The sequence below is a fragment of the Cervus elaphus genome, chromosome X (assembly GCF_910594005.1).
Source record: "Cervus elaphus chromosome X, mCerEla1.1, whole genome shotgun sequence".
In the NCBI taxonomy this organism is placed as follows: Eukaryota; Metazoa; Chordata; class Mammalia; order Artiodactyla; family Cervidae; genus Cervus; species Cervus elaphus.
Window position 1 is genome coordinate 25,581,480 of NC_057848.1, and position 27,184 is coordinate 25,608,663.

General features: G+C 43.8%; 2 protein-coding genes across 3 annotated transcripts in view; both read left to right on the forward strand.

The window, feature by feature from the left end:
* The window catches only part of F8 (coagulation factor VIII), a 150,272-nt gene that overhangs the window by 1,907 nt on the left and 121,181 nt on the right, over window positions 1–27,184 (forward strand). The window contains exons 2-4 of one of the 2 annotated variants that reach the window (XM_043897873.1): window positions 1,050–1,306; window positions 1,553–1,764; window positions 24,706–24,827. In XM_043897873.1, the coding sequence (XP_043753808.1) occupies window positions 1,619–1,764; window positions 24,706–24,827 (268 nt within the window). In that variant the 5' untranslated portion in view covers window positions 1,050–1,306; window positions 1,553–1,618. The other variant, XM_043897874.1, reaches the window with a different exon arrangement.
* LOC122690890 (elongation factor 1-gamma-like) lies at window positions 12,254–13,371 on the forward strand. Its single transcript, XM_043897880.1, has one exon. The coding sequence runs from the start codon at window positions 12,268–12,270 to the stop codon at window positions 13,369–13,371; it is 1,104 nt and encodes a 367-aa protein (XP_043753815.1). The 5' UTR covers window positions 12,254–12,267.

Genomic DNA, 27,184 nt, shown 5'->3' on the forward strand with positions numbered 1-27,184 from the left:
GCCTTAGAAAGCACTTAGAAGACTTCCTGGAATATATTACATGCCCGCTATTATCTCTGCAAAGTTGTGTCTAGCAGAGAGAAGGTCTCAGCAAATATTTAACCAACGGGGTTTCTTCCTGATTGTTTTCAAACCTGACAATACCTTACCAATTGCACCCAGTCAATTCTTATACGTGTACAACTGGACTCTGCATGATAACACTTCTTATAGAAACCCTGACAAAGATTCTTATTAGCTCCTGTTCTTTGAGACCCTTAAGGGAGGCTCTCACGCCTGCTAATATGCATTAAACTGAATACGGTTTCTGCTTGAGTGCAGCATGGCTATATTTTGATGTAAGGAAATAGAGCCTATACTCTGGCCAAATGTAAACAACCTTAAGAAGCATCAGGTAGAAACAGTGCCAGAAACATAAATACATGGATGCTAGGTAGTTCTGAGTGCTCTGTAGGAAAATGAAGCCAATCAATATGGCCCACATATTGATGGTGTCAATGTAGGCAGAGAGCTTACAGTGTCAAGGCACTGGTCCATATATGAGCTCATTAGAAGGCAAAACTTGAGCCAGGAGAGTGGAACCATGTGGTGATCTGGGGAAAAGTAGAGGAGATGGCAGGTGCTAAGATTCAGGTGCTTGGTGTTTTAGAACAAGAAGGCCAGTAGCCGGACTGAGATGAAACCTTAGAGGTAGGGGAAAAGGACATGCAAACCATCAGGAAGACTCTAAAGTGAAGTCCCTCAGTCATGTCCAACTCTTTGAGACTCCATGGACTGTAGCCCACCAGGCTCCTCCATCCGTGGAATTTTCTAAGCAAGAGTACTGGAGTGGGTGGCCATTGCCTTCTCCAGGGGATCTTCCCAACCCAGGGATCAAACCTGGGTCTCCCACATTGTGGGCCGATGCTTTACCATCTGAGCCACCAGGGCATCCCTTAGGGAAGACTCTAGGACATGGTCCAAATGTAAGCTATTGCTCTGAATGAGGTCAGAAGCTGGTGGAGGGTTCTGGGCAAAGAAGTGACTGGATCTGCTTTATGGTTTTACAGGTCATTCAGTGGTGTCTGCACAAGGGGCAAGGGGAGAAGCAGGGGTGACTCTCAGCATACGGGTTGCTCTTGCTCATGCACGGATTCCAGAATCTTCAACATCCTGAGTGACTCTTCTTCCTGCTGCTAAGAAAGAGGGTTGGAGGCCACCGGGAATATGAAGACAGCTCGGTGCTCCTCTTCACCTGGGCCCACTTCTTCCTTTTCTCCAAGGTTCTGAGCAAAGCAACAGTCTCGGGCCCCTGCTGCTTTCAGAGGTGAATGGGTTAAGCTTGAGCTCAGCCTTCCTCTTCCTACTCACTTCTTCCTGTGGCAGCTTCCCACTGCCCAGAAGGAAGCAATCCTATCTGCCACTGCTGAGTGCTCATGCTGCTCTCAAGTCCCCTAAAGACCTTTCAGAAAACTTTGGGACTTTTCACAAAATCGTAGAAAATTTACCTTTCTTTTTTTTGTTTTTGGTTTTTTTGTTTGTTTGTTTGTTTGTTTGTTTTGCCTTCTGGAAGCCTACGATGTTTTTAGAGAACTGATCTTTAGCTTCTCCAATCGAACATTTTCCAGCCATCAGAGCCATGCACATCGAGCTCTCCACCTGCTTCTTTCTGTGCCTCTGGCCATGCAGCTTCGGTGCCATCAGAAGATACTACCTGGGTGCAGTGGAACTGTCCTGGGACTATAAGCGAAGTGAACTGCTCAGTGACCTGCACGTGAACACGAGGTAAACCCAGGTTCTAGAGACACTGGGCAGGATGGTGGGTGTGGGACTCTGGCTGGTGGAAGATACAGACATGGGTTACAGTAGCTGTGATGCTACTGAAGCCCTAAAGAGTATTTCCAAGTCAGTGCCAATCCTTTTCATAGATCTAACCTATTTGTTGATTTTTTTTTTTTTCCCTATCTTGTCCATTGCTTCTCTTTGTCACATGCTGCCACTCTGGAAACTAGAGAGTGGAAAAGAGTGAGGGCAGAGAGGCAAGTAGCATAAGAGATGGAACAAAACTTCTATCAGGGAGAAGAGCAACAAGACCCATCAGTATTACCCAGTTTTGGTGTAAGGATAGAATTAACCATGAATTCAGAAGCTTTTCATCTTTTCCGGGTTCTGGAGCATTTGGGGAGAGTAGGATTAAATAATCTTTCCAATATTATCTATGGCCATTGATTTAGTCAGATTTTCTACCTATTCTTCAGTCAATGTTCATTTATATACATTTTCCTAGAAAGCAATCCATCATCCCTAGATTATAGTGTATTGGAATCAAGTCACGTAGTAGTTGTGTGATATTGTTAACCTCTTTTGTGTTTGTAGTTATATTTATGTTCTTAGCTTGTGTATGTTCTCGTTACTTCTCTTAAAAGTAATATTTTCAGGACGTTTCTGGATTTTATTGCTTTTGTCAGCAACCTGCATCTTTTGGGTCTATGAATTTCCATTTTTACTTTCATCGGTTCATTTCTTCTTCATTACTTCCGTTGGTCCATTTTGTTGATCTAATTGTTTGCTTATTGAGTTAAATGCTGAAAGCATTTATTTACAATTTTGTGATGTTTTCTTTAAATGTGTATTATAAAGTTTTAAGCCCAGTACATACTTGATGGTAATGTAAATATTAAATATGGTCATGTCATACAAGCATTGCAATCTTTTTTGTTCTGTTTGCTTTGCTCCCTACATTTCTTCTACCTGAACCTGCTTCTTGATTATCCCCAATTGGGTACCCTAGTATGGTAGTATAGATTCATGAACACACATGTATTCATATATATGCAAATAAAGGTTTTCTTTGTCATTGTTTGTTTTATAAAAATAGGATACTATACATTTTTGTCACTCATTAACACCAAATGGAATCCGGTGCAAGTCAATTTAATGACTACGTAAAATTTAATGGCTATGTAAAATTCCATATTATTCAAGTTTCTTTTTTGGCCATTATACCCTGTATCATTATATCAGTTCAGTTCAGTTCAGTCGCTCAGTCGTGTCCCACTCGTTGCAACCCCATGGACTGCAGCATGCCAGGCCTCCCTGTCCATCATCAACTCCTGGAGTTTACTCAAGCTCATGTCCACTGAGTCGGTAATGCCATCCAACCAACTCATCTTCTGCCATCCCGTTCTTCTCCTGCCTTCAATCTTTTCCAGCATCAGGGTCTTTCCCAATGAGTCAGTTCTTTGCATCAGATGGCTAAAGTATTGGAGTTTCAGCTTCAGCATCAGTCCTTCAAATGAATAGTCAGGACCTATTTTCCTTTAGGATGGACTGGTTGGATCTCCTTGCAGTCCAAGGGACTCTCAGGAGTCTTCTCCAACACCACAGTTCAAAAGCATCATTTCTTTGGTGCTCAGCCTTCTGTATAGTCCAACTGTCACATCCATACATAACTACTGGAAAAACCATAGCTTTGACAATTCAGACCTTTGTCAGCAAAGCAACGTATCTGCTTTTTAATATGCTGTCTAGGTTTGTCATAGCTTTTCTTCCAAGGAGCAAGTGTCTTTTAATTTTGTGGCTGCAGTCACCATCAGCAGTGATCTTGGAGCCCAAGAAAATACAGTACATCACTGTTTCCATTGTTTCCCCATCTATTTGCCATGAATGATGGGACAGGATGCCATGATCTTTGTTTTTGAATGTTGGGTTTTAAGCCAGCTTTTTCACTCTCCTCTTTCACTTTCATCGAGAGCCTCTTTTGTTCCTCTTCACTTTCTGCCATTAGGGTGGTGTCATCTGCATATCTGAGGTTATTGATATTTCTCCCGGCAATCTTGATTCCAGCTTGTGCTTCATCCAGTCCAGCGTTTCTCATGATGTACTCTGCATATCAGTTAAATAAGCAGGGTGACAGTATACAGCCTTGATGTACTCCTTTCCCAATTTGGAACCAGTCCATTGTTTCATGTCTGGTTCTAACTGTTGCTTCTTGACCTGCATACAGGTTTTGCAGGAGGTAGGTAAGGTGGTTTGGTATTCCCATCTCTTTAAGAATTCTCCACTGTTTGTTGTGATCCACACAGTCAAAGGCTTTAGTGTAGTCAATGAAGCAGAAATAGGTGTTTTTCTTGAATTCTCTTGCTTTTTCTATGATCCAACAGATGTTGGCTATTTGATTTCTGGTTCCTCTGCCTTTTCTAAATTCAGCTTGAACATCTGGACATTCTTGGTTCACATACTGTTGAAACCTGGCTTGAGCATTTTGAGAATTTTGAGCATTACTATGTTACCATGTGAAATGAGTGCAGTTGTGCGGTAGTTTGAACATTCTTTGACACTGCCCTTCTTTGGGATTGGAATGAAAACTGATCTTTCCCAGTCCTGTGACCACTGCTGAGTTTTTATATTTACTTGCATATTGAGTGCAGCACTTTCACAGCATCATCTTTTAGGATTTGAAATAGCTCAACTGGAATTCCATCACCTCCACTAGCTTTGTTCATAGCAGTTTGCAATAACATCTACTTATTATCTCACAGTTTCAGTGGGTCAGAAATCCAGGTGGGCTCAACTAGGAACTCAACTTGGAATCATACAAGGCCAAAATCAAGGTGTTTACAGGGCTGTGGTCCTTACTGGAGGCTCCGGCTTGGGGGAGTAGGGGGAAACCCACTTCCAGGCTCAATTGGAATTTAGTTCCTTCTTTCAGTTTCCATGCAGTGCCGTCCATCTTCATGCTAACAAGTGTACACCAAGTCTCTTTCATGCTTCAAATCTAACTTCAATTTCCATGACATCTGTTAAAACTTCTGCTCTGTCTCCCTCTTCCACTTTTAAGAATCCTCATGGTTACATTGGACCCACCCAGACATTTCAAGATCCTATTCCCATCTCAAGATCAACTGAGTAACAACCTTAATTCCATCTGTCAAGTTTCTTCTACCATGTTAACAGAACGTATTCCTGAGCATAACACCAAGGGGCAGAGGTCATAAGGGACATTTTCCCTACCACAGGTATAATTTACATATAGTGAAACACACAGATTTTTAAATGTGAAGTTTGAGGAGTTTTGACAAATCATACTAGTTACATAAACACTACCCCAATCAATCATCCTGCAACCTTTTAGTAAGTCTCTCTACCTTGACCTGGCACCAGGCAACAAGCTCCTTTCTGGAATTACACATTTGCTTTTGACTTTATAAGACTTTTATATCAGTAAATTCATACAGTGTGCACTCTTCAGTGTCTGGATTTTTACCTTAGGCATCGTGATTTGGAAATTTGCTCAGGCTGTCACATGAAGTTGTTCTGTCCTTTTTATTGCTGATTACTGCTCTTTTGAGGGAATATATCACAACATATACCTTTTCCCTGCCACGTGAACCTTTGACTTGTTTCCAGGGGTTAATATAAATAAACCTGCTGTGAACATTCCTGTACCAGTGTTTGTGTGGCCATCCACTTTCACTTATCTTAGCTGCATATTCGATGAGTGAAATTGCTGGATCATATGGAAATGCACATTTAACTTTATAAGACACTATGAACAGATTTCTGGAATGATTATACCATTTTGTACTCTCATCAACAATGCATAAAAGTGCCAGTTGCAACACATACCAGGTATGTGATGTTGCTAGACAGAGGATGAGATGGTTGGATGGCATAACTGACTCAATGGACATGAGTTTGGGTAAACTCCGGGAGTTGGTGATGGACAGGGAGGCCTGGCATGCTGAGATTCATGGGGTCGCAAAGAGTCGGACACGACTGAGCAACTGAACTGAAGTATTTAATTTTAGTTATTTTAATGATTATGTGCTGATATCTTACTGTATGTTTAATTTTACATTTCTCTGATAACTAAAGATACTGAGCACCTTTACATGTGTGATTGACCATTCCTGTATATCATTTAATAAGATGATGATGCAAATATTTCGCCCGTTTTTACATTGGGTTGTCTTATTATTGTTGAGTTTTGAGAATTCTTTATATATTCTGGATACAAGCACAATTTGTTTTCAAAATTTTCTCCCAGCACAAAGATTTTCATTTTGATGAATTCCAATTTATCTATTTTTTTTCTGCTAGTTGCTTGTGTTTTTGGTATCATATCTAAAAAGCTATTACCAAATCCAAAGTCACAAGAGACTTATACCAGTGCTTTCTTCTAAGAGTTTTATAGGTTTAGCTCTTATATTGAGTTATTTGAGTTAATTTTTTTGTATGGTTTAAGGAAGGGATCCAAGCCTGTGGTTATGCAGTGTGACTGATCCTGAAGTAGAGGCCCAGATGATCAGTAGCCTGGTATATAAATGAACCATTGGCCATTTATCTGTTAATATTGGACTATTTGAAAATTAGTGTTGAGATAATTGTACTTAATATGTTGTGGTTGTATTATAGCTTTCATCTAGCATGCAGGTTGAGGTATAGTGAGTCACAGTCTGTGTTTAAAATTGAATGGAGAAAATGATTTATTTCATATCTAGATTTCTTTTGTTTTATAGGCAGTCACATGTATTTACCAGGAAAAAGTTGATAGAATTTTATTTTGATGATACCATTTTATAGTCCAGATTATTTTGATACTGATTAACAGGATAAGCTGACTCTGAACATATCCTGACAACCTCTGCCAAGACTTGAAATAAACATCTGGGAAATTCAGTTTTATATTATCTATTCCTGCAGCTGCTCAACTTCTTCTAAGCAAAGGTCAGGGAATATAATAGGTTTTCCGATGGATTTTAGATAAAATGTGAAAGAACAGTTCAGGTCAAGGATATTGTTGCGAAATATATTTGGCAAGATTTATATATCAAAGCCCAAGGGAAATGCACAAACAAAAACCCACATAAGTTAGGAAAGAGTAAAACCTGTGAATCTGGGAACATTTTGTCACTTACTGTGCAGATTATGCTGAATCGGAGTCATAAATCACGTCCCAGTTGACTAGGGCCTAGGCCTTCTGTTTTCTCTGTTGCACAACCTTGTTCTTTTATCTAGCTTTTGATTTTTCCTTTTTCCCTCAGAGAGAGAAAAAAATTGCTTCTGTGTACAGATGATCCTGTTCCTTCTCTGGTCTTCCAAGCTCTTGATCTAGTAAACACTTTTTATGTCTTTGATTTTCATTTTAGTCAGAAATATTAAAGTGAAAGCACTGTGCTAGTGTGTAGCAAAATACCTATCTCTGGACATAGATCTGAGTCTTGTTAGAAACCACTGGCAACTTTGGAGAAACTGGGTAAGGCACACTCAGCAGAACCAAGGAGATGGACTAGTCAGAGGGGAAGGGAACAAACTCTAGAGAGGAGTTGATGACTGTGCCTCAAGATTGCCAGAAGATGGGACAAATCAATTCAAGATTCAATAACTAAAAGCCCTGTAGGTCTATGACAAAGCTAGTGCCATGGAAATTTCCAGAGATGGATGAAATTAGAGCACATTGAAATATGAATTAGTGACACAGATTGGGTTCCCTAGAAGCAGACTGTGAGATACAGATTGTCCTGCAGGAATGTTATTTAGAGTTGTCTAGGGATCAATACCAGAGGAAGCAGGAGTGGGCAGAGGGAGAAACTGGGCTGCCATACAGGCCAGCCCTCCACAGAGCTCTGGAGCTCAGATGACCCTTCTGAATTGTCCCGGTTGGGCCAAGGCTGCCAGACCCCTGTGTCTCCGTACTGATCAGCCATTCAGTTCAGTCACTCAGTCGTGTCTGACTCTTTGCGACCCCATGGACCACAGCACGCCAGGCCTCCCTGTCCATCACCAACTCCTGGAGTTTACCCAAACTCATGCCCATTGAGTCGGTGATGCCATCCAACCATCTCATCCTCTGTCATCCCCTTCTCCTCTTGCCCTCAATCTTTCCCAGCATCAGAGCCTTTTCAGATGAGTCAGCTCTTCACATCAGGCAGCCAAAGTCTTGGAGTTTCAGCTTCTACATCAGTCCTTTCAATGAACACCCAGGACTCATCTCCTTTAGGATGGACTGGTTGGATCTCCTTGCTGTCCAAGGGACTCTCAAGAGTCTTCTCCAACACCACAGTTCAAAAAACATCAATTCTTCGGTGCTCAGCTTTATTTATGGTCCAACTCTCACATCCATACATGACTGCTGGAAAAACCACAGCCTTGACTAGATGGACCTTTGTTGGCAAAGTAATGTCTCTGCCTTTTTTTTTTTTTTTTTACGTTTCTTTTTTTTTTCTGCTTTTTAATATACTGTCTAGGTTGGTCATAGCTTCCCTTCCAAGGACTAAGCATCTTTTAATTTCATGGCTGCAATCACCATCTGCAGTGATTTTGGAGCCCCAAAAAATAAAGTCAGCCACTGTTTACACTGAACCCTATCCTGGGAGGGGGCGTGGCCTGCTCCAGAAAAGGGTGTGGTCTGCTCTGGGGTGGGTGTGGCCTCCCTGGGAAAGGCCCCCGGGCTGCTTTGGGGAGGGGACGTCCAGGCCACTGTAGGCGGGGCATCAGCGTCTAGAAGAGAACTGAGCTCTAGGCGGGGGTGGGGGAGCCCTCCAGCAGCACCCTGGGCCCAGGTGGTTGGGTTTGAGCACTTTCCGGGCCATTCCACCCCCCAACCTCGTCTCCATCACGGCCCCCACCCACTCACCCTCCATGTCCTCACGTGTAATGGGGGGCAACTGCTCCAGGTCCCAGGGGCCACTGCACTGTGCCGCTCAGCTAGGGGGACTGCCTGAGGGTGTGACCCAGTCCTGCCCACCTCCCAGGGGGCGGTACCCGCCTCCTCTTCTTGGCGGTTCCCCGGGGGCTCCTCCTCTGGCGCGCTGCTCCTTGGGTAAGCTAGCCCCAGGTCCCCAGGGGGCGTCCCTAGCTTCTCAGTCAGTGAGACCCCTGTGTTTTAGCTGTAAGGACCTTCTGGGATCGCTGAGCCCAGACAGAGCTGCAGGCGGGGATGGGTGGCATAGACTCCCCGGGTGGGTCATAGGGGAAAAGAGATTTGTTTGCTGTTGTTCTTTGGTTCCTAAATCCCTGTGTTCTCACTGGGGCCCCAGAAGCATCTCTGAATCAATGCATATCCGGAACCTTGGAGGCTGACACTCTAGCTTCGTGGAGCTTTAGGTAGAGAGGTCCTCCTATTCCTTTCTCTGTCTGGCAGTTTCTGGATGGGGTGGCATCCAATAAATCCAATGAATGCCATGGTCGTGGGCTCACTGCAGCATGTCCTTTGCTGTACACTGGTCCCAATCTGTTAGGATGCCGTATGGAATCCTGCATCAGTAAATCAAACCCTCGGTGAGTCCTCAGGCAGCGGTGCTAGCTGAGACCCAGCAGGCAGGAAAGCTAACATATCCCTGGAACACATGTCTCTTCACACCAGAATGAAGCGCCAGCCCTTCTAGGATGGAAAGGATTTAAGGCAATCATTTTGCCACCAAATATTTGACTAGTGTGCATGATGGACCAACTGGGAACTGAGCAGTGGTTTCTCTTGCTGGTGGGTTGGATTTTGGGAGGTGACACTAGTTAAATGAGCCTGCAGTTCAGTTGACTTCAGTTGCTCAGTCGTGTCCAACTCTTTGTGACCCCATGAACCACAGCACGCCAGGCCTCCCTGTCCATCACCAACTCCAAGAGTTTACTCAAACTCATGTCCTATTGAGTCAGTGATGCCATCCAACCATCTCATCCTCTGTTGTCCCCTTCTCCTCCTGCCTTCAATCTTCTCAGCATCAGTGTCTTTTCAAATGAGTCAGCTCTTCAGTGTCTTTTCAAATGAGTCAGCTCTTTGCATCAGGTGGCCAAAGTATTGGAGTTTCAGCTTCAAAATCAGTTCTTCCAATGAATATTGAATATTCAGAACTGATTTCCTTTAGGATGGACTGGTTGGATCTCCTTGCAGTCCAAGGGACTCTCAAGGGTCTTTTCCAACACTACAGTTCAACACTACAGTTCAATAGCATCAATTCTTTGGTTTTCAGCTTTCTTTATAGTCCAACAATCACACCCATACATGAGTACTGGAAAAACCATAGCTTTGACTAGATGGACTTTTTTTGGCAAAGTAATGTCTCTGCTTTTTAATATGCTGTCTAGGTTGGTCATAACTTTTCTTCCAAGGAGTAAGCGTCTTTTTAATTCATGGCTGCAGTCTTAGTCAGTGGGAAACTTTGCTTTTCTGTCCACTCACTAATTCTCTCCATAGCTACTTAGCTCACATCTTGACAGCACAGAGATGACACGTGTCAAGGCTGGCTAACGGTAACAGTCATGTTGTCTATGTTATTCTTTTATGCTTCTTCCACAATAGATACTGTCTAAGGCATGAACATAGGACATGCAGGTCTTTTTATTTTGCACCCACTCACTAATATGCTTTGGCCCCAGACATTAGTGTCCCTGACTTTCCACTCCTTTTCCTTCTAGGCCCCTGAACAGACAGTCAAGCTATTTGCTGCTGTCCATCAGTCTGAATATATTTGAACATTGGGCTGTTTCTCTTTCTATTCAAATTGAAGAAGCAACAACTTTATCCAAACTGTGGCCCGCTGGGGGATATTCCTTCTCCACTCTCTGTTAAGTCCAACCCTGAGTGGGGCTGTAATACAGCATCAGTCCATTTTTGGCTTGCACCTTCATATCAAGCTGTGTGTGTGTGTGATCAGTCGCTTCAGGCGTGTCTGACTCTGCAACTCAATGGACTGTAGCCCTCCAGGCTCCTCTGTCCGTGGGATTCTTCAGGCCAGAATCCTGGTGGGGGTTGCCATTTCCTCCTCCAGGGCATCTTCCTGACCCAGGGATCAAACCCAGATCTCCTGCTTTGCGGGCAGGTTCTTTACCACTGAGCCACCTGGGAAGCCCCACAGCAAGCTGACCCATCTGGAAATAAAGCTCAGGGTTTTTTCTCCCCTTAGCAACTGGTTGCCAGGGATCCCCGACATGGCTGTGAGTGTAACGTGAGGTACCAGCGACTGTGTAGCAGGACTAGATGAGTTGGGCTGTTGAGGATCCACCCATTCGGCCACAATCCATGCAGGTTTCCACTGCGTGCTCCGTGAATCAGCTGCTTTTACTGGAAGGGCTTCCTTATCAGCATGTTGGCTTCCGGTGCTCAGCCAGCACAGAGTCATCTGTCCCGGCCTTGGGGCTGGCTGAGCTGCTCGCTGGGCACGTGCTTTCTGGGGCGTTCTGGAAATCCCGGGATGGACTGAGATGCAAGGCTCTCTGGGATGGGAGGGAGGCGGGGAGACACTTAATCTTTTAATTCACTAGATCGCATTTGAAAAGGGCCAAAAGAATGGTCTCCTGGTTCCCCTGATGGCACCTCTCAATAACATCTTGATTCAAAGTTCAAGGTGAGGTCTTCCTTCCCCCTCTTGGCCTCCTTGGTCAACCTCCCTTGAGAGAGGTCCATGCACACTTGGGAGGAGCATTTGCAGTCAATCTTGATGCTCAACCCCCGCAAGGCTGTGGAGGTCTTCCTCTGCGCCTCTGCATCACTTGGCCACTTTCTCTTGTGCTTCCAACCATCTTGACTTTACGTGGAGGAAGGGAAATGTTAAGTGCACGCTCCCCATGTTCAGGCTCAGCCAAACCCTTCCGTTTTCTAAAGAGGCATCTACCTCACTTCCTTGGCTGATCCTTCCTCCTCGGTCTCGACCCCGTCTCAGGCTCACGGAGCATCCTTCCATGAGTGGCTGTCTGGTGTGTCTGTCTGCGTCTACCCCTTTTCTTGCCACCCTTCCCCACTCTTTCATTCATGTTGTCATATGACTTGGCAAGTCTTGTTCTGAGTATGGACTCAAAATAATTGAAAACAGAGTCTTGAGCTGTTTGTACACCCATGTTCATAGTAGCATTATTCTCAATAAGTAAAACATGGAAGCAACCCAAATATCCATCGGTGAGTGAATACATAAACAAAATGTGATATATACATCAAATGGAATAGTATTGAGCCTTGAAAAAGAAGAGAATTATTACACTTGCTGCAAAATAATTGAACACTGAAGAGTTTCTGCTCAGTGAAATCAACCAGTCACAAAAAGACAAATACTGTGTCATTCCACTTGCATGAGGCGCTTACATTAGTGAACTTTATAGAGACAGAAAGTAGGCTAATGGTTTCAGGACCTGGAGGAAGTGGGCACTGAGGAGTTAGAGTTTCAGTTTTGCAAGGTAAGAAGAATTATGCAGAAGGATGGTGGGGATGGTTATCATTACTTTAATGATATTAATATACTTAGTACTAATGGAATGTACACTTAACAATGTTTAAGATACTTTCTCTGCGGAATCACCATGGCGGCTGGGACCCTGTACACGTACCCTGAAAACTGGAGGGCCTTCAAGGCCCTCATTGCCACTCAGTACAGCGGGGCTCAGGTCCGTGTGCTCTCCGCACCACCCCACTTCCATTTTGGCCAAACCAACCGCACTCCCGAATTTCTCCGTAAATTTCCTGCTGGCAAGGTTCCAGCCTTTGAGGGTGATGATGGATTCTGTGTGTTCGAGAGCAACGCCATTGCCTACTATGTGAGCAACGAGGAGCTGCGGGGAAGTAGTCCCGAGGCAGCAGCGCAGGTGGTGCAGTGGGTGAGCTTTGCTGATAGCGACATAGTGCCACCAGCCAGCACCTGGGTGTTTCCTACCCTGGGCATCATGCACCACAACAAGCAGGCCACAGAGAATGCAAAGGAGGAGGTGAGGCGAATTCTGGGGCTGCTGGATGCTCACTTGAAGATGAGGACTTTTCTGGTGGGCGAACGTGTGACGCTGGCTGACATCACAGTTGTCTGCACCCTGTTGTGGCTTTATAAACAGGTTCTGGAGCCTTCTTTCCGCCAGGCCTTCCCTAACACCAACTGCTGGTTCCTCACCTGCATTAACCAGCCCCAGTTCCGGGCTGTCTTGGGAGAGGTGATACTCTGTGAGAAAATGGCCCAGTTTGATGCTAAAAAGTTTGCAGAGAGCCAGCCTAAAAAGGACACCCCACGGAAGGAGAAAGGTTCTCGAGAAGAGAAGCTGAAGCCCCAGGTGGAGCAGAAGGAGGGCAAAGAGGAGAAGAAGGCGGCCACCCCTGCTCCTGAGGAGGAGCTGGATGAATGTGAGCAGGCGCTGGCTGCCGAGCCAAAGGCCAAGGATCCCTTTGCCCATCTGCCCAAGAGTACCTTTGTGTTGGATGAATTTAAGCGCAAGTACTCCAACGAGGATACGCTCTCTGTGGCGCTGCCGTACTTTTGGGATCACTTTGATAAGGATGGCTGGTCCCTGTGGTACTCTGAGTATCGCTTCCCTGAAGAGCTCACCCAGACCTTCATGAGCTGCAACCTCATCACTGGAATGTTCCAGCGATTGGACAAACTGAGGAAGAATGCCTCCCGTGATGACCATCTTCTAGCCTAGCTGGGAAAGATTGGATGTAGTTAGGAGGTGGTGACATGGGGCTTTGTAACTACCTAATTCCAGACCCTCCCCCGTGAGGGGGGAGACTACCTGCTGGTTGGGGGGAGAGCGCAGCATGCACAGTCACTTACCACGCCTCCCCGCCGCTGCCGGGTGGGGCCGCAGCCATTCCCAAGAATCAGTTTTAACACTTCAGACCAACAACAAGACGAGGCACAGACTCCTTGGAACAGATAACTGGCCTGTGGGCCCAACTTGGCAGCAGAGCGTCTCTGGGGTATCCCTACTTTCTCACAAGGAAGTGGGGTTCCAAGATTTAAGTAACTTGCCTGTGATCACACGTCTTAGGTGGTGGAGGCAGAATTTTGAACCCAGTGGGTGTCCCTGGAGCCTGTACCATAAACACACCCTGCTGCTTCCTGGAATGTAGAGCAGTCATAAATGTCATTTAACAACCCTGAAAAAAAACAAAAACAAAAACAAACAACAAAACAATGTTTAAGATAGTAAATACTATGCTTTGTGTGTTTTACTGCAACAAAAAATTGGAAAAAATTTACAATCCCTGTAGGTCAGTGATTTTCCAATTTAGCAACTTTTACCACTTTTAGATTGCATTTGCCTTTTCTGCATCAGTATTCCCAGTAAAACCCTTCTAAGAAAAAAAAATTATTATGAGAATAAATGATTCTCTGGTGCAACTACTCCTTAAAGGGATGCTGGAATTTTTGTTTCAGCATAAGGTTGATAAAGAAGTAAGTAATAAATGCAAGATGCCTTGTTATTTATTTCACTTCATGGTAATCCCAGGTATAGTGTGGCTATCGCTCCAAGTATACCAATACCCACAATCAGAAGCTGCTGCTCTTTTTAGCAATTTAGCTTTATTGTTGTCCTTTTTACCATTCTCCATCTCTCATATATCCTGCTTTGCAAAAACCCCTGAGGGGCAATAAGACAAGAAACAACACCCACTCTACATCTATTTATATACCTTTAAAGCCTCTCTTTTTGCATGTTTCTAGCACGTGTTCTGTGATGGTATAATGGCATGCAGTATGTCATTTATAAGTGAATGAATATACATTTGCAGGGGGTGAGTGCTCAACTTTTTTAACTGAATGGGGTTTGGAGAATAGGATCTCCACATGAAAACTTTCTGCCAGGGCAGGAGCCTTGTTTTCTCCATATGAGTCTTTATAACTCAAATGTCCATGCCTCTTGCCTACACGTCCTTGGCTTGTTGAAAGAATGCTAATTGGTAGAAATATGATGACAGACAAGAATTAGGTGGCCAGAGCATAAACCAGGAAGAGAGGCCTTCTATGGCATGTAGAAAACTGCAAAACTACTCCATGGGGTACAAAAATCAGCACATGAAAACCAGTGGGTAGAAATATTCACCTACAACCATTTTGTATTTCCTGCCAGCTTGCCTGGGGCTTTCTTTGCTCTGATTCACCTTAGTCCTTTTGATTACTCAGACTAGACTGGGCCCCAGGACATGCAAACCTAACTTGTCAGATAAGGAGAGAGGAAAAAGTTGGGTATCAGCCTTAACTTAAAAGAGTTTTAATAATTGAGGCAAAGAATAATATTTGGGGAACATTAACATAATTATGAAATGTCTGATTCAGTAGCTGATCCATGCGTAAATGGATGTGGTGTGTGTGTGTGTGTGTGCTCAGTAGTGTCGAACTCTGTGACCCTGTGTACTGTAGCTCACTAGGTTCCTCTGTCCGTGTAATTTTCCAGACAAGAATACTGGAGAGGGTTGCCATTTCCTTCTCCAAGAGATCTTCCCAACCCAGAAATCGAACTCATGTCTCTTGTGTCTCCTGCATTGGTAGGCGAATTCGTTACCACTGTGCCACGTTGGATAATTGGCGGTATCTGGTAATTTTAGGTACATACTGAAAAAATTTGAATTCAAGGTACTTAGATGAAAGTTATAGTCTTTTTTTAGAGATAAAATGAAAGGATGTTATAGTTATTGTTTTGGAAAAGGATTTTTTGGCTGGTAGTGTATGAGTATTGATTTTATGCTTTTTCTTATTGTATGGCACTTAATGTGTCAGATGACTTTCGAAAACAGTGTTTTGATTTGATGGTGGTGGTGGTTTAGTCACTAAGTCATGTCCAACTCTTGCGACCCCATGGACTGTAGCCTGCCAGTGTCCTCTGTCCGTGGGATTTTCCAGGCAAGATTACTCAAATGGATTGCCATTTCCTTCTCCAGGGGATCTTCCTGACCCAGGAATCGAACCCGGGTCTCCTGCATTACAGGCAGATTCTTTACCGACTGAGCTATGAGGGAAGATTTCTCTTTGATTTGATGGGTGTTAGGACGCTGTAAAGAGCAATATTGCATAGGAACCTGGAATGTTAGGTCCATGAATCAAGGCAAATTGGAAGTGGTCAAACAGGAGGTGGCAAGAGTGAATGTCGACATTCTAGGAATCAGGAAACTAAAATGGACTGGAATGGGTGAATTTAACTCAGATGACCATTATATATACTACTGTGGGCAGGAATCCCTTAGAAGAAATGGAGTAGTCATCATGGTCAACAAAAGAGTCTGAAATGCAGTACTTGGATGCAATCTCAAAAACGACAGAATGATCTCTGTTCATTTCCAAGGCAAACCATTCAATATCACGGTAATCTAAGCCTGTGCCCCAACCAGTAACACTAAACAAGCTGAAGTTGAATGGTTCAATGAAGACCTACAAGATCTTTTAGAACTAACACCCAAAAAAGATGTCCTTTTCATTATAGGGGACTCGAATGCAAAAGTAGGAAGTCAAGAAACACCTGGAGTAACAGGCAAATTTGGCCTTGAAGTATGGAATGAAGTAGGGCAAAGGCTAATTGAGTTTTGCCAAGAGTATACACTGGTCATAGCAAATGCCCTCTTCCAACAACACAAGAGAAGACTCTACACATGGACATCACCAGATGGTCAACACCAAAATCAGATTGATTATATTCTTTGCAGCCAAAGATGGAGAAGCTCTATACAGTCAGCAAAAACAAGACCAGGAGCTGACTGTGGCTCAGATCATGAACTCCTTATTGCTAAATTCAGACTTAAATTGAAGAAAGTAGGGAAAACCACTAGACCATTCAGGTATTACCTAAATCAAATCCCTTATGACTATACAGTGGAAGTGAGAAACAGATTTAAGGGACTAGATCTGATAGACAGAGAGCCTGATAAACGGAGGTTCGTGACATTGTACAGGAGACAGGGATCAAGACGATCCCCATGGAAAAGAAATGCAAAAAGGCAAAACGGTTGTCTGTGGAGGCCTTACAAATAGCTGAGAAAAGAAGAGAAGCAAAAAGCAAAGGAGGAAAGGAAAGATATTCCCATTTGAATGCAGAGTTCCAAAGAATAGCAAGGAGAGATAAGAAAGCCTTCCTCAGCGATCAATGCAAAGAAATAGAGGAAAACAACAGAATGGGAAAAACTACAGATCTCTTCAAGAAAATTAGAGATACCAAGGGCACATTTCATGCAAAGATAGGTTTGATAAAGGACAGAAATGGTATGGACCTAACAGAATCAGAAGATATTAAGAAGAGATGGCAAGAATACACAGAAGAACTGTACAAAAAAGTGCCGGGCCTGCCGGCTAGATGAACAGGTCGAGGACGCAATCACCAGAGCACCTGAGAAATAAAAGACTAGGAAAGATGGGGTTGAGAGGGACGGAGTCAGCTTGTGACTGATTCCGACGACTTTATTGAGGCGTAACATACATATATATACTAACAGGATTCACCAAATTTTAGATCAAAGGCTTGCATACGTGCAGAACTGCAGATACTAGTTTTAGGAGTTTTATCTTAACTCCAGCAGGGCATGGCACCAGTGTCTTATAATCAGGTAAAGACTACCTAGACATAAGCCATTCACAGGAGCCCGATAATCTTATCAGAGTCAGGAAAATAGGCAAATGGTGGCTGCAGCGATTTCCTTGAGGGAGGTGAGAAAGGCCAATTTGCACTTTAACAAATCAGGGGTGGCGGGACAGAGAGGGACCTTTTGATCTCTCTCAGGGCCGAGAAGGGGCCTGAGCAGTCAGGCCGGCTCCCCGCATCTCCCCCTTTTCTTTTGACTAATGGCCATTATATCTCCCTCGAAGGAAATGGTCGCGTTTGCAAACGGGAAAACATCAGCAATCTTTTATTTATCATCTCAGATAAGCATTGACAAATGCAAGGGCCAAAACACAGCAATAACAATATGCATATAATGATGAAAATTATAGATTTCCACCAACCACTATGAAACCAGGCAGATATCTGACTCCAAATGCTGGAGTCAGAAAAATCCATAGCGGCTACTTGTTGTTTCATATCTTCTAAAGCATCAGAAACATTTGAGGAATAATCAGGAATATATACACAACACTCCATTTTTATTAAGGCACATGTTCCCCCTTGAGAGGCTGTTAGAATATCCAGAGCCATACGATTTTGTAGAACGGCTTTTCTCATCTGTTTTTGTTCTTCATTAAGAGCCTCTAAAGCTCTTCTAGTATCTGTCAAAGCTTGTTTTGTAAAATTGTTCAAAGCCTCTACCCTGAGCATAATATCAGTGGCTCCTAAAGAGGGCACAAAAATTGAGGCTAAATAATCATACCAATGAAAAACAGAGCGTGACCACCGGGCTTTAACATAAGGTAAATTAACAGGTTGACTAATTTTTTGCTTATGAATTCTCCCAGGGGTAAACACAAACCCTAGGGTACATCTCCCCACCCATCCTACAGGGAGCCAGGGCCAAAGGTTGTATCCACAAATCCATCGAGTGTTATTTGGGGCTACCCATCTTATACCAGGGCTATTTTCCCAATCTGTCCCTGGCCAAATAACAGACTTGTTGACAATAAACGTTACATCCATTACAGTCTTACATTTGTGGGTAGGCAATAGTCCCATATGTTTCATGTGATATCCTGGAAATTCTCGGCCTCCAAATGTTGGTACATGAGTCTTTTGCTCCCAGCAAATGTCAGCAGGGGTCAGTAGCTGTCCTTTTTCAGGGGTCATCCAGAAATATTCATCCCAAACTTGGTAGTAGTCACCCTCAAATCGATTAAAATCATTAGGAGAAGAAACAGATCTATTTTCATAATATAAGTACGCATTAACAATTTCCTGATAACTTTGTGTTACATTAAAATAAGAAGAAGCGTGTAAAGGATCAGAGCATCGAGAATCTATATCAAAATTAACTGTAATTAAGCTTCGATGTTTCTTCTGATATTCTTTTAAAAAATCACATAAAGCCGAAGTTTCATTTTTTGGAAAGGGAAGCACCCACCAGGGTAATCCTTCTGTAACCGATAAAGGCATGCTTGTGCAGACCCAGCAGGCTGTTTCATTGTAAAAATCAGCATAAGAATGAGCCCAGGAAACGAAAGCATTGGCTTCAGCCTGAGGGAAGGCTTGATTCATTATCGCGCATGCCAAAGCGAGGGCGATGTAAGCCAGCGCATATCGAGGTTGGGCCGTCTCTGCAGCCATCCTCCTTGCTTGAAGGATAAACTCATGCATCTGCTGATTTGTCGGGAGAAGATTCCTCTGCTGTAAAGTCAGCCGACCTAATTGCTGATTCAGTAATCTCCTCCGTCTGGCGTACCAGCCTTTCCGGGAGCCAGCGCGGTGCTTCGGCATCCTGTGGAAAAACACATACATGACCCCTCCCCCAAATTAACACAGGATCTGGGCCATGCCAGTTATTATCCAGCGGGTCTTTCCACAAGACCATCGGCTTTCTGCTGGAAATCTGAGGGTCCCAAAATCTCTGCGCGGCTGAATGTCCTTCTTTATCTAAAATTAAAAAATTTAAAATATATAAAGCGTGATTAAGGTAATTTCTGGGTAGAAGGGGGTAGAGCTCCCCCCTCTGTATTTTTTGAAGCTGTAGTTTTAAAGTTTGATTAGCACGTTCCACGATGCCTTGACCCTGTGGATTATAAGGAATGCCTGTTTTTAGGGTGATAGAAAAAGAGGAACAAAAATTTTTGAAGGCAGAGGAGACATAGCCGGGGCCATTATCAGTTTTTATAATCTTTGGCGTGCCTAAAATGGAAAAAGCATAAAGACAATGTGAGATAGAATGTTTTGCGGCTTCACCAGTCTGTAAGGATGCCACAATATATCCTGAAAAGGTGTCAATAGATACATGAACGTACTTTAAACGACCAAAGGAAGGGACATGAGTGACATCCATTTGCCAAAGATGATTCGGTAGAAGCCCGCGAGGATTAACGCCAAGATGTGGAACTGGAAGAAACTTAGGGCAAACAGGACAAGATTTAACAATTTGTCGTGCAGTCTCTCGAGGGATTTGAAACTGCAAACGAAGAGTATTACTATTCTGGTGATGTAGCGCATGTGATTGCTGTGCTGCTTTCACCTGTGAAAGAAAAACTCTAGTGTGAGAATCAGCCATCTGATTTCCCATAGATAGAGGTCCAGGAAGCCCAGTGTGGGCACGTAAATGTCCAAAGAAGCAGGGTAAGGTGCGCTGTTGCAGCAGAGACTGAATTGAACGTAACAAATGTTGAATGTTAGAATTCACAGTAGAAATAAAGGGAACAGTTTCTATATATTGCAAAGCATGAGCAATGTATTTGCTATCAGTAAACAAATTAAAAGACTGTGAGGAATATTGTGAGCATACTTTATGAACGGCTGAAAGTTCTACTTCTTGAGCCGATGTATAGTTCGTCTGCCAGGAGAAAGGGGTATCATTAACCACAAAGGCAGCAGTTCCATTGGAGGATCCATCAGTAAAGATCGTAAGAGCATCTTGAATAGGAACATTAGAAACATTCTTTGGAAAAATAAATGAATGCTGGCTGGCAAAATGCAAAAGTTTATCAGAAGGTAAATGATTAATAATTTGACCTGTAAAGGAGGAAAATGCCAAAGCCCACGAGTCATTAAACTGAAAAAGCCATTCCTGCTGTTCTTTGGTATAGGGCACATAAATGTAAGCAGGATCGGCTCCCAACATTTCTCTGGAAAGACGCCTTCCTTTGGCAACGAGGAGGCTAATGAAATCAAAAAAAAAGGAGTAAGAACTTTTGAAGGCGATACAGGTAAATGGATCCACTGTAAGGGAGCATTTTGATATAACACTGCCGTCGGGGTATGTTTAGAGGGAAACACATATAGTCCCCACGGTTGAGAAAAATCACAGTAGGTAGCAAAATGCTGAGAGAGGGCCTTTTCAACCAATGCCAGAGCAGCTCGCCCTTCATCATTTAATATTCTAGGGGAGGAAGGGTCAGTTGTTGATTAAGATCTCTAAATTGTCCTTCCTCCATTAGCATGTCAAAAGTAACCTGCAGCCCATTAGGGCGGTTACGGTCTTCAATGTTGTTACAGACCTCGCCGTATTTTGAGCGCCACAAGAGATTAGGAGGCAAGTATTGAGATGAAAGACTTTCAATTATGGCTAGAGTAAACGACGCAGTAGGCCCGTATTGAGCGCAAGCTTGTTTCAGTTCTTTCAGTTGTTTAAAAGGCAGAGGCTCATGATACCTCCGATGATTAGCATCTTGAAAAACAGGGAAAATCATAGAATATCCCTCAAGATTTTCACCCTGTTCTCAGGCTGTTTTCACAGCCATTTGTAGTGGTGAAAGTACTGGCCTTTTTAGGCTAGATGGAACATATACTGGCGCTGTTGGAATCAAAGGCGCTTCTGCGAGAGGAGGGGGAGGGAGCGGGACCGGCGGCGGCAGCGGGTCAGGATCTAAACCGGCTATAACAGATGGCGTTTTAGAATGCAACGGCTTAGTTGTATTTATGGGCGATAAGTCTAGTTGTTCCATTCTCTGAGATATGGATGTTAGCATCTCTCTAAGTTCAGAAAAAGGGGAGCCTTGGTCTTTATTCTTTTGTTGAGTTACTATAAAGGCATCCCATCCTTCTTTGTCATGCTCAAAAGCCTGCTCTTTTAAATCGTCTTCCTCATCAGGAGAAAGTTCTGAATCTGAGTCTTGTTCTAGAGCAGTAGTCTCATTATCATTTTTTCTGGAACCTGAAACAGTTGGGGAGTCATATATGTGCTCCACTACCCGTTGGGGGGCACCTGAACACTTGGGTGTTATAAATTTCAAGGCTGTTTCAAGTTTCCTACTCTCGTGTTCTGGGTTTAAACAATCTCTTATTAGAGTCCATAGAGAATAAGCATCAAGTGGAACTTTGTCTGGTCCACAGAGGGTATAAACTGTTTGAATTTGTTCTCCCACCTTTACCCAAGTTTCAAGGCTAATAGTTCCTTCCTCTGGGAACCAAGGACAAGTTTCCTCCACAAAGACAAGAAATCTTTCTAGTTTCTGTTTAGAGACAGAAATTCCTCTAGCTTTTAGCATAGTTTTTAACATAGAAACAAAGAACTGTCTACTATTACTTTGCCCCATAATTTTTACTCTCAACTATACCCTCTCCACCCACAGTTTTCCAACGATACCTGAATAGGTGAGGCTTTCTCCCGGGATCACTTTCAATATTTTTGGGTGGCTGTGCTCTGGGATCCGCCCATGTCCCTCGTTCTGGCGCCACTTGCCGGGCCTGCCGGCTAGATGAACAGGTCGAGGACGCAATCACCAGAGCACCTGAGAAATAAAAGACTAGGAAAGATGGGGTTGAGAGGGATGGAGTCAGCTTGTGACTGATTCCGACGACTTTATTGAGGCGTAACATACATATATATACTAACAGGATTCACCAAATTTTAGATCAAAGGCTTGCATACGTGCAGAACTGCAGATACTAGTTTTAGGAGTTTTATCTTAACTCCAGCAGGGCATGGCACCAGTGTCTTATAATCAGGTAAAGACTACCTAGACATAAGCCATTCACAGGAGCCCGATAATCTTATCAGAGTCAGGAAAATAGGCAAATGGTGGCTGCAGCGATTTCCTTGAGGGAGGTGAGAAAGGCCAATTTGCACTTTAACAAATCAGGGGTGGCGGGACAGAGAGGGACCTTTTGATCTCTCTCAGGGCCGAGAAGGGGCCTGAGCAGTCAGGCCGGCTCCCCACAAAAAAGATCTTCACGACCCAGATAATCATGATGGTGTGATCACTCACCTAGAGCCAGACGTCCTGGAATGTAAATTCAAGTGGGCCTTAGAAAGCATCAGTACGAACAAAGCTAGTGGAGGTGATGGAATTCCAGTTGAGCTATTTCAAATCCTGAAAGGTAATGCTGTGAAAGTGCTGCACTCAATATGCCAGCAAATTTGGAAAACTCAGCAGTGGCCACAGGACTGGAAAAGGTCAGTTTTCATTCCAATCCCAAAGAAAGGCAATCCCAAAGAATGCTCAAACTACTGCACAATTGTGCTCATCTCAGATGCTAGTGAAGTAATGCTGAAGATTCTCCAAGGCAGGCTTCAGCAATACGTGAACCGTGAACTTCCAGATGTTCAAGCTGGTTTTAGAAAAGGCTGAGGAACCAGAGATCAAATTGCCAACATCCACTAGATCATCAAAAAAGCAAGAGAGTTCTGGAAAAAACATCTATTTCTGCTTTATTGACTATGCCAAAGCCTTTGACTGTGTGGATCACATTAAACTGTGGAAAATTCTGAAAGAGATGGGAATACCAGACCACCTGACCTGCCTCTTGAGAAACCTGTATGCAGGTCAGGAGGCAACAGTTAGAACTGGACATGGAACAACAGACTGATTCCAAATAGGAAAATGAGTATGTCAAGGCTGTATGTTGTCACCCTGCTTATTTAACTTATATGCAGAGTACATCATGAGACACTCTGGGCTGGAAGAAGCACAAGCTGGAATCAAGATTGCCGGGAGAAATATCAATAACCTCAGATATGCAGATAACACCACCCTTATGGCAGAAAGTGAAGAGGAACTAAAAAGCCTCTTGATGAAAGTGAAAGAGGAGAGTGAAAAGTTGGCTTAAAGCTCAACATTCAGAAAGGTAAGATCATGGCATCTGGTCCCATCATTTCATGGGAAATAGATGGGGAAACAGTGGAAACAGTGTCAGAGTTTATTTTGGGGGGCTCCAAAATCACTGCATATGATTATTGCAGCCATGAAATTAAAAGACACTTACTCCTTGGAAGGAAAGTTATGACCAACCTAGATAGCATATTAAAAATCAGAGACATTAGTTTGCCAACAAAGGTCCATCTAGTCAAGGCTATGGTTTTTCCAGTGGTCATGTCTGGATGTTAGAGTTGGACTGTGAAGAAAGCTGAGTGCCAGAAAATTGACGCTTTTGAACTGTGGTGCTGGAGAAGACTCTTGAGAGTCCCTTGGACTGCAAGGAGATCCAACCAGTCAATCCTAAAGGAGATGAGTCCTGGGTGTTCTTTGGAAGTACTGATGCTGAAGCTGAAACTCCAATACTTTGGCCACCTCATGCGAAGAGTTGACTCATTGGAAAAACCCTGATGCTGGGAGGGATTGGGGGCAGGAAGAGAAGGGGGTGACAGAGGATGTGATGGCTGGATGGCATCACCGACTCGATGGACATGAGTTTGAGTAAACTCCGGGGGTTGGTGATGGACAGGGAGGCCTGGTGTGCTGCGATTCATGGGGTCGCAAAAAGTCAGACATGACTGAATGACTGAACTGAACTGAACTGAACTGAGGAATTGTCTGGGCTTCCCTGGTAGCTCAGCTGATAAAGAATCTGCCAGCAGTGCAGGAGACCCAGCTCGATTCCTGAGTCAGGAAGATCCACTGGAGAAGGAATAGGCTACCCAGTCCAGTATTTTGGGCTTCCCTGGTGGCTCAGCTGGTGAAGAATCTGCCTGTATTGTGGGAGACCTGGGTTTGATCCCTGGGTTGGGAAGATCCCCTGGAGAAGGGAACAGCTACCCACTCCAGTGTTCTGGCCTGGAGAATTCCAGTGACAGCCTGTCCTGATCTATCCAGGCTTCTATAACAAAATACCATAGACTACGTAGCTTATAAACAATAGACATTTATTTCTCACAGTTCTGGAGGCCAGACATCCAAGATCAGAGTGCCAGCTGATTTGGTGTCTGGTGACAGCCCTCTTGCTGGTTCAGAGATGCCATTTTTCATTGTAACTTACATGGTTACAAGAGGTAAGATATCTCTCCTTTATAAGGGCACTAATCCCATTCATGAGGGTTCTGCACAGAAACATTCAGTTTGTATCAGGGATCCGGATACCATTTCCAGTCTGCATTGTTCACAGTAGAGGAGAATGAGATGGAAGCATGACCTCCAGCTATTTTTCCAAGCGGGTTCAGAGAAGGTCAACCAAAATGAATGACTTTTTCTCTTCTTCACACAGGTTTCCTCCCAGAGTGCCCAAACCTTTTCCATTCAACACCTCAGTCATGTACAGAAAGACTGTGTTTGTAGAGTTCACAGATCAACTTTTCAACATCGCCAAGCCCAGACCACCATGGATGGGTAATGTAAACAAGATTGATTCTTTCTTGTGAAACTGGGCATCTTGTTTCTTTGCAAGGATTCCCCGGCCTTGGACTGCAGTTTTTTAAGAGGGCAGCTGCCAAAGAAAATATTTTCTTGGTCAGTCTTCCCTTATTACCACCTCTTGGGGAAATACACTGACCAAATGGTCTCAGTCTTCTTGCCTGGCTCTCCTCCTGTGTTTATTCTCTAGATGTTCAAGTGCCCTTTATCCTGGACTTAGGTTCATTTTCTTTTTTCTCCATGCTTTCAATTCCTGGTTGTTCTTATCCATTCTCATGGCTTTAAAAGATCATATATGCCAGTAACCCCCGAGTTTATATTTTCAGTTCAGACTGCTTGTTTGAAACCTCCACTTAGATGTCAATTAAGCATGTGAAAGTGAAAGTAGCTCAGTCGTGTCTGACTCTTGGCGACCCCATGGACTATACAGTCCATGGGATTCTCCAGGCCAGAATACTGGAGTGGGTAGCCTTTCCCTTCTCCAGGGGAATCGTCCCAAACCAGGGATCAAACCCAGGTCTCCCACATTGTAGGCAGATTCTTTACCAGCTGGGCCACCAGCGAAGCCCAAATAAGTATGTAACAAGGTGTTAAGATTTCCTGTCTTAGAATTATTGCTGAGAATTATAGCTGACAAGTAGTCCCAAATTCTAAAGAAAGATAACAGCCCACCTATTCAAGACTTGTTCAGATAGTGCTCCAAATTGGTTCAGCAACCTTTAGCCCATCATGTACCTTCAACTTTTATAAAAGAAGGCTAGGAACTTATGAAAAACTTTAGATTTGAGTATTTCCTATGAAAGCATTTTTGGTATTTTGTATATATCCCCATGGAGAGGAAGGATCTCCCCTCCCCGCCATGTCAAGCTACAGCGAGGGAGGCTTCAGGAGAACTGTTTAGAAAACTTGAGATAGAATTTTTGGCACTTGGAAGATACAGACTCATGCCTGATTTTTTTTTTAATTTTTTTATTAGTTGGAGGCTAATTGGAGAAGGTGAGGGTGGGATGTTTCGAAAGAACAGCATGTATATTATCATGCCTGATTTTTATGGAAAAAACTTTCAAGGCCAGAGTCTTGCGGAGTTTTCCCTGATGGCGTCAGAAGGAGAGTGGGATATGGCGGAAGCTAACTGCACCGCCACTGTTAGGTGTGAGACCAGGAAGATTATTGGACAAAAGTTGTCTCAAGAAGACCCTGTCTGAGAGGACTTTTTGCCAGGGCTAGGTGATCCCAGCAGAGAATATCTGTGTGATTGGACTCTCAGAAGCACAAAGTGAGAGGAGAGATAAAGTGAAAACTGGACAGGGCACATCACAGGCCAGGGGGAAATGGAGTAGGATGTCACCATACTGAGATGGGAGAGAGTTCTCAAAGAACTCATATAAGTTCTCTAAGAAAGAAAGACACAGAATTTTGGCCTGTGTCACACGCAGGGGGTACCAAAGCCACATTACCACTGAACGACCAAGAAAGATCTTATAATTATGCCTTTTTCCCACTCCTGTCCTAAGCTCCAACCTTAGAAAGTCCAGAGGCAGTAAGGTGATTGGAGAGGAGGAAGGTGAGAAAGCAGTGAACCTGCCAACCAAACATCTTTTTTTTCCCCCATTACTGATCTCTGAGTCTATTTCAGAATTGAACTGGAGGAGGAGGGAATCCCTGAATTTCAGGGGACATCAAAAATTTGCTATGAGGCCAGACTGGACTTCTTAGTACCTATGATAATACTGTTAATATATGAAGGTTACTTGGGGAAAAAAATTGGGATTGCTCAAAATGCAAGAAAGGCAAATTCTACATACAATTAAAAACTATGAAAAAGAAACCTGTTTCATATTTTCATCCCACTAATTCCAGTCCATTCAGTAAAGTCATTTGTAGGCCTTGTGCTGCGGTTCATGGGGTCACAAAGAGTCAGACACGACTGAGCGACTGAACTGAACTGAACTGAACTATACCTTGTATAAGACTTTCCTGGTGGCTCAGGCAGAAAAGCATCTGCCTACAATGTGGGAGACCTGGGTTCAATCTGTGGGTTGGGAAGATCTCCTGGAGAAGGCAATGGCAACCCATTCCAGTATTCTTGCCTGGAAAATCCCATAGACGGATGAGCCTGTGGGCTACAGTCCATGGGGTCGCAAAGAGTCGGACACGACTGAGTGACTTCACTTTCACTTTCACTTATACCTAGTATGACTGTCTGTAAGTCATCAATTTCCTCCAAATTTTCTGTGCCATGGCCTGATGACCACTCAGTTGCACAAATCAAAATCACAGGAATCATGCCTGATTCCCATGTCTCTCATGCTTCCCTCCCGCCCCATCTTCAA